Genomic DNA, 8,408 nt, shown 5'->3' with positions numbered 1-8,408 from the left:
GGAGTTAAATAACTTAAATTATAACTTTTGACCCGTCAAATTAGTTTATGAACAACTGATATATGATTAGTAGAGAAAGAATCAGAGTATTTGTTTCATTGTTTAAGAATATGATCGTGAAATGTGACTAGTTTGAATGGGATGAGTGTGTCATTGCGGATATGACTACTATGTACATAAATTAAACTTTCCCATGCTTCAAGGAGTTTATGATTTTACATTAGAGGCAGCAAAGTCGTGACAACCGCCCGTTGCCCCAATTTGTGTTTCCAGATTGCTTTTTATTTTTATTTTTATTGCTGACGATTGATTCATGCACATAATGTATTTTGCTTTAACTTACAAAGTATTAAACTACTTGTCAAATAATAATAATAATAATAATACAGGAATAAAAAACTATCTCATTGAAAAACATTAACATTATCTGAATTATTTTGATCTTATTTTGGATTTTTCCAAAATAAGTGGAAATATAGTGAACAAAACATTACCTTAATAAATTTACAACGACCTTGTTATATACCTAGTATGTAAAATGACTCATACCAATTATCCAATTCGAAATCATTTGACCTAATCTAAACTGACCTGTTAATCAATGTTTCTAATATTGTCAATCTATTGGCAAAAGAATTGAAGCGAAGATGACCTATTGCAACTCGACCTGACCAAAACGAGTTTACATGGAAATAACCCATCTAAATTGACCCGATTTGAATGACCCAATTGTCACCTAAACAACTTGATCTAAATGTGCGTAAACCGCTAAACATTTTTGGAGCAAGTCCACATCAATGTTATTGTATCCAAGGGGGAAGCCATACCTAGAAAAAGGCTTGCCCCATTTGAGCTCATGCTCTGTCCCCTTCATCAACATCCAGAAAAGTTGTCTTCAAATAATCTGTAAGTTGAGTAAATATTTGAATGAATTTAAAGTCTTGTATACAGAATAAAACACAGTATTAGAATCCACCCTCGAACATCCGCACTTGGTCTGATCATTTACTCATAAATTTGGATGAATTGCATACAAATAATGGAGTGCAACAGTGTTATAATCCGTCTTCGAACATCAGCACTTGGTCAATCTACTTAACATAAATTTCTCAAAGAGCTCTAAAAGAAGGCAAAAACACCTCAACTTGGGAGTTTAGAATATGATGGTATAACCAAAACTATTCTAAATTAGTAAATAAATATTGACTATTCCCTCCGTCTCTTAAAGATTGTCTCATTTGACTTTTTAAAGTCTCAAAGACACTTTTGAACCACAAATACACCTAACATGCATAAAATTATAAAATTTGTGGTATTCAAAAACCGGATATTAAAATGAATTTAACACGATCCCAAACTATGATTTCTTATACATTAGTGAAATTTGTGGTCAAAGTTATTAAAAATTGACCACTAAAATTTTACAATGACCATTTTTTACGGGATTGAGGCAGCATATTAATCGACTACAAGAAGCAAGCAGAAAGCATAGGGCCTGGACAAAATCCAACTGAGCAATCAGGGCTATTGTAACCAAAGGTGAGAGAAAGCCTTTCCATTTTGGCATGCTGCGACACACTCAAGCACATATTCTCTGAGCATCTTCTGAACTTCTTCCATTGGCAAGCAGGCATCAACAACCTATTACCATTTGCAATGTTTAAAATTCTTGATGACATTTACTCTGTATTCAGATTTTAATGTAAAGGGCAGAAATAGAATGGGAAAGCAACAAACTCATAGAAACTACGGAGTACTCCATAGTCGAAAGACACGTCAAGATTATATATAACTAAATAAAAAGATCCGAGTTCAAAAACTGAAATCTGAAGAGACTGAAAATTGTTTTTTGAAAAAAAAATATCCCCCCGCTTCCAAATATATGAAAGAAAAATACCTTCCATGAAGCATCATAAAGAGCCTGATATTTTTCTCTAACCTTCCCCTGGAAGTCAAGACGCTCGTATCTTTCATCACCATAGCCACCTCTTTCAGCAGCTTTCTGCAAATTGAAAATAGATTTTACTATATTAGCATATACTTTCACTTTGACCTGACATTACAAGATTTGGTGGAATGGAACTAGTAGTATTTACAAATAGAACAAAGAAATAGGCCTTAATATTGTTCAGGTACTAGATTAGTTGTAACTTGTATCACCCTCTAGTTGGAAGAGTGATAGGACGGAGAGTAATATACTTATAGCTGTACCTGGCATAAGTCTTTCAATTTAGGGTATAAAGATTGGCTATATGAAAGAGCTAAGATCTTACTTATTAGCCCTGTGTCCTAATGCTCACCAAACAAATGGTGCATGCCGTAAATCAATATGAAAAGGGATACATGTTGTACATCCATTGTACTAAGATCAAAAGACATTGTCAGGCCTAGCTAACAAACCATTTTGTTGCAAATAAGTTCCAAATTCAAAAGTTCTCTTTGTGAATATTTACCTCTGGTGACATATCAAGGTATAAGACCATGTCAGGAGCCAGCAATCCCATCTCTGGTGCCTGCGAAAAGAGCAAAACAATCTCATTGCAAGTAAATTTAGACATACTTGAGTGGTTTGGCTAATTGGTAAGAGTTGGAAGACTTGGAACATTCAAAGCAAGTAGTCAACACTTATCACTCTCAACCAAGGACAGGTTTTCTGTTGCAATTATATCTCTTCCTCGTATAGGTCATGCTTTCTCTTTATGAAGTTCTTTACAAAAATTACATTTTAAAAAATACAATAAAAAAGCTACATAATGTGCACAGTAACTAAGCCTTGTTTGCTACAAAGATTCTTACATCCCCCGCCATTTTTCCACCTCAGATCACCTCGGATATTTTATTGTGCTTGCAGTTTCATATTTCAGTTTAATATCACTAGTTTTATAGAAAACTATTCTGTCACTAAACAGAGAGTCACAGACAATGGTAACAGCATTAAAACAAAATCACCTTACACCAATCAAAATCAAGGCCTTTGGAAGACGAGAAAGCCACCCCAGAGTAGGAATAACGATCAACAATGAGAGTGATCCCAGCTTTCAGCTTATCTTCCATCAATGATCTGCAATTGAAAAAGGCAAAGTCAGCAAACAAGCCAAAGCTCCATGAACAAGATGCATGCAGCAATCAAAATCAAATAACATTTTGAACTACTGTCCCTATTGTCTTATGATCCCAAAACACAAAAACAATACTTAAAACCTATTTTGATAGCATCAGAAAAGCCTCAATAAGGATAGGAACTTTCTTCAATTTTTTTCCATTTTCAGTAAATGGGATTCATTAGTCCACAATACCATCACACATTTACACCTCATACATCAGCTACAAACAAAGTAAACATTCTACTAGTATAAGCTAAAGTCTCTATATTCCAAGGGAATACCTGAACACGAGCATGTACTAAGAGAACTGCGAATTGAATTATAAAAAATCTGCCAGTGATAAATAGCATAGTAACATTAGTCCATACAAAATATTCATAGTAACAATAATCCATACAAAATAACATAGTGGCAAAGTATCATTAACAATTTCAATTCAATTTTTGTGAGGATAGTCTTTGAGGGCTACAAAAGGCATGCCACCTTTAAGACAACCTAATAGATGTAAATTCAAGGAAAACTCTATCTAGTAGAATTGTATAGTTCACATTATTATTATTTCCACAATCCCAAAGGAATATTATCAAAACCAGTTATGCATATAATAGTAATATCATAGCAAAGAGAAGTAAACATAACAATAATAAGAACAATAGCCCAATCGGAACATGCCTAACCCAAATCAACATGGAAAGAAATCAATTTATGCCAGACATAACATCAAACAATTGGAATGCTACACCCCACAAATAATGCCAAAGTAAAATTTAAATCAAACTGAGGAAAAAAAAAAAGAACAACCTTTTCTCCCATCGATTAGCACTGAATAAGAGATGAATGGTATGATCATCCAAATTAGACTGATTGGAAAGATAAGCAGAAATCATCTGCCCAACGGCGGTATTTCGATCCGGAAACCGCCATAACTCAGCAGGATGCCCAAGACATTTCAAGTGAGATAGAAGCTCAATACACTGAGAGCTCTTTCCACTTCGATCTAACCCTTCTAATACCACCAATGCACCTCTTGATTGGGTCGCTATTTTCTTGGAAGTACCATTCTCCATTTTTCTAGCAATAATTGAACAATTCCGCTGAAAGTTGACACTGTTATGACGAACTGAAGGCCGCCTTGCAAAATTAAAATTAGGGTTAGGGTTTGAGAAAATCTCAATTCATGAAGAAATTGAGAAATTGATTTGGGGAGGAGATAGAAAATTAAGATGAAGAAATAAAGACTGACAGTAAGAGAGGCTTCAAATACGAAAAACCTCGCAGCATCTGCTGTAATTCAGAGACAATATTGAAAATTCTTTACAAAAAAATCGAAGAACAAAACTGAAATTAATTAACAAATAATCCAATTTGAATTGAATTGCAGAAGAAAAATCAAAATGCGCCAATCACGAATCAATCAATTTAATCATAGATGAACAGAGGAATAAAGAGAGAAAATCAAACATGGAGATGGTTGCGACACGAGTGGCCGGAGATCAATGTTGAAAATTAGGGTTTCCGACGAAAGGTGCCGGAAGATTGTAATTCGCCGTCTCGGAAGCAGCGATCAGCTCGTCGACGGCGGTTATTTATTCTCTTTTCTGATTTATCTCTCTTCGAGTAGCGCGGAAGCTTGGAGGATGAAATTGGCGGGGTCTGTCAAATATTTGTGGCGCGAAATATTATTTTTCAATCTAACCGCCATTTTTTTTTTTAGGCTAAAACGGATTTGGGTTCATTTATACTCGTAATAAATGGTTAGGTTTCAATCCCCTCTTAATGATGTTTCAGGGATTAACGCGCAGATTAAAGATTCTATTAAACCGACAATTGTTATAGATTTAACCAGCCTAGTTTTACAGGTCAACATTTGAGAATAGAGGATGAGATAAGGGAATCCCCTCAATCCCAAGTAAATGTAATTAGTGTGGCTCAAACTCGTGACCTCAAAGTTATAAGGTGAGTTCTCCATCAACTTCACCAAGTTGATATTTGGTTAACTGCCAAAGTCTTAATGAAGGTTCTAATTTCAAGCGCTAGAAACGACTAATAATCATGTTTTATTAATTATAATAGTTGAAAGGAAGATGAATGAAGTTTTCAGTCTGATGGCATAAAGTTAGGGTTTGCTTACAATAAATCCCCTCCCCTTGTAAATATATACCCATGTGGTTCATTTAGAAGGAAAAAGTAATGAAAGGAAGTACTCCATTAAACATGGCTCATGAATAGTATCACACATGGTCACACACACGAACAAATGAAAAAGGACCCACCAATTTCCCGAAGTTCAAACATGAAGGCAACCGGCACGTGTGAGTCAAGAACAACGAAAGCGACTAGTAATATATCGACGCAAATGCTCAGAGGATGAAAACCCAATCTTAGGCCCACTAAAGTTAACAGGCCCACAATTATCTAAGTTTTGAGGACTCCAGTTTTCTGGTCCAGCTTTCAGATTTACCATAAACTCTCTTTCCTCCTCACTCCACCACCTCCTAACGTTGCCATCTTACCATTCATGTTGTTCATAAATATAGCCTTCATATCTTATTTTTTATGTAAATTTCATTTATTTGATTATGACATTGTTTAGTACGATTTTGCGTTATTAATATGATGATAGTATCAAGTACTACGAGTCGTAGACAACACTGCTTCATAATAATTTATTGTGAGATTAAGTCAATTTAAATTTCCGTACTTGTATGTGGCATATCATATGTTCATGTTTTAAAAATGAAGTAAAAGGATCATTGTTGAGTTACTTATTGGTATAGTGGTAGGAATCCTGCTCTTGCTTCTTGGTAAGGAATACTCGTTAAAACAAGCCTATTATTTGTTTATAGTAGTCTTACAAGTTAAAAATATTAAAATGTCAGTACAATAAAAGTTTTTTTTTTTTAAATAAAAATACTAGTGGTCTTTAAGACCAAATAATGCGACTAGAATTTTGTTTCACATTAGATCCAAATTTATACCATCCAAATAAATAAACTGGTCAAATAAATTGTTCACATGTCAAACTTTGGCAAATAAATTAATTAATAAATCAGCCCACAATTTGAAGTACATTGTATAACATACAAAATATATTTGTTTAATTATATGTACATGGAAACCTATCTTAGACACGTATGGTATTGTATTTTGACACGCTTTTCCTACAATATTTAATCAACATTTGTAGATTATATTCCGATTCATACATATTGCTTACTATGAACATTACATTAGCTTCGATGAGTAGATGAATTAATTTTTGGTTGACATTATTTACTAATACGTGGATTGTAGATTGATTTTAGTTAGTTAATTGTATTAAATGAATATTTTCTTAGCACTGTTTAGTACACAACAAAAATAATTAATAATTACTTTTTCAATTCTTTGTCCACCTTAAATTATAAATTATACTTATTTTATTTTATTATAATGACCTTAATGTAAATTAAGCATATACATCACCTGTTTCTTAAACTTGTAACACTTCCCTAAAATGATACTTGTGATATCAAAATACCTGCAACATAGTGGCCTTGTTTGGTTGACATACAAATTCATGAGAATTTTGATTTCCTCGGAAAAGTGGAACTTCCTTTGGGGTGAAAATTCTTACATCCAACCAAACAATTTTTGGAAATTCCAAGGAATTACTTATTCATAGGAATTAAGATTTCATGGGAATTTATACTTCCTACAACCAACCAAACAAGACCTAAAATTAGAAAGTTTTTTTTCTTTTTGTTAAAAATTGTACTATTACCTTTATTGTAATCTCATGGACCACTATTCCTAAAAAAAAAATCTCACAGCCCAATTAATTATACTCCCTCCGGCTCATAATATAGTTCATGTTTTCTTATTTGGAGACCCAAAACGTTGTTCCCGTTTTTATTTTTGAATAGTATGTAAACTGTAAAGACCATTATACCCTCATTAATTTACTTTATTCATTGTACTTCAGTTACCCTTGAATTTTGCACATGCTTAGTACTTTTTTCCACTTTTTTTCTCTCTAACTTTTGTTTACAATTATACTTTTCACTTTTATTGATGTATTTCATCTACTTTCTCCTCCTATTTCCTAATTACCATGACAAAACACAAACAAGAATTATTTTATGAGACGGAGGGTGTATACCTAACCATCTCTCACCCTCATTTTAATTGATTAAATCATATGAGCTCCACTTTTTTAATATCATGCAAAAATATGTATTGCAAGTATAAAAAAACAAATAAAGTATATACTACACTACTGTACGTAGGATGTTCGTCAAAAGAATACTATCAAGCATGATAAATTTGGGATGTGATTCGAAATTGTAATACTCGTATAAGCTAGGATTAGCCAATGCATCATGCATGCTGCTTGTGACCCAAACAAATTAACGAGATCAGCCAATCATAGGCATTTGAATTTTAAAAAGATATTATCCACAAATTTCTCATTGTAAAATATCCCATACAATAACGTAAGATATTTTCGTGGATAAAATCAGAAGGAAGAAAAAAAAAAAAAAAAAAAAAAGGTGCGTATCATCCAAGTTATGACTCATGAGAGCTCAGGTTGGAAAAAAAGTGAGCTTTAGTAAGGGTACTATCACATCCCACAAGATCAATATCAATTCATCACTGTTACACCTTTTATGGGCAATAAATAAACTACCTGTATTACCACCTAAAGTATCGATAAAGAATCAACCATTTTCATTTTATTTGAAAAACAGTTGATTGTAATTGCATGGCTAAATTTGAAAAACAATTGTATACAAACTAATGTATGATAAATTATAATGTTTATAAATCGGGTAAATATTACTTTGTAAATAGATACCGGATTTGTGAATAATATTACTAATGTACATTGGTTTGTGATTTAATTATCTCTTTTACCCACTACGAGTAATATGCAGTCATTATAGATTATCATTTTTCATTGACATGTACAGAGTAAAAACTAGCTAATGCGATATGTACTCTATAAATTTCTAAGTCACTAATCTTGATTTAGTGAGTAATAATTGGAATTGCAAACAATAGTTTGGTTCAAGAAAAGAGACGACTACAAATTAAATGCTATCAATAACAACTTGTAACTATGCAATTCTATAAGACTTCCTAAATTATTCCTAATTCATATATATATATATATATATATATATATATAGACAACTTATCTATTTAATTGAGAAAAAAAGAAGATTATATTATTGATCATATAATTTCTCTTAATATAATGGGGGAAAAATAAAACCTATTATCTCAATACTTCATTTTTGTTATCATGAAATATCTAACTTT

General features: G+C 32.6%; 1 protein-coding gene across 1 annotated transcript; it reads right to left on the bottom strand.

Annotated features, from left to right (window-relative positions):
* Positions 1 to 1,313: 1,313 nt before the first annotated feature.
* LOC145595509 (thymidylate kinase-like) lies at positions 1,314 to 4,400 on the bottom strand. Its single transcript, XM_081651927.1, has 5 exons — positions 3,906 to 4,400; positions 2,950 to 3,061; positions 2,454 to 2,513; positions 1,898 to 2,002; positions 1,314 to 1,641 (listed from the first exon to the last, which is right to left on the bottom strand). The coding sequence occupies exons 1-5, from the start codon at positions 4,169 to 4,171 to the stop codon at positions 1,525 to 1,527; spliced, it is 660 nt and encodes a 219-aa protein (XP_081508053.1). The 5' UTR covers positions 4,172 to 4,400; the 3' UTR covers positions 1,314 to 1,524.
* Positions 4,401 to 8,408: the final 4,008 nt, after the last annotated feature.

The sequence above is a fragment of the Chenopodium album genome, chromosome 19, assembly GCF_948465745.1.
Source record: "Chenopodium album chromosome 19, dcCheAlbu1.1, whole genome shotgun sequence".
NCBI lineage: Eukaryota > Viridiplantae > Streptophyta > Magnoliopsida > Caryophyllales > Amaranthaceae > Chenopodium > Chenopodium album.
This window is presented reverse-complemented; position numbering and strand designations above follow the sequence as displayed.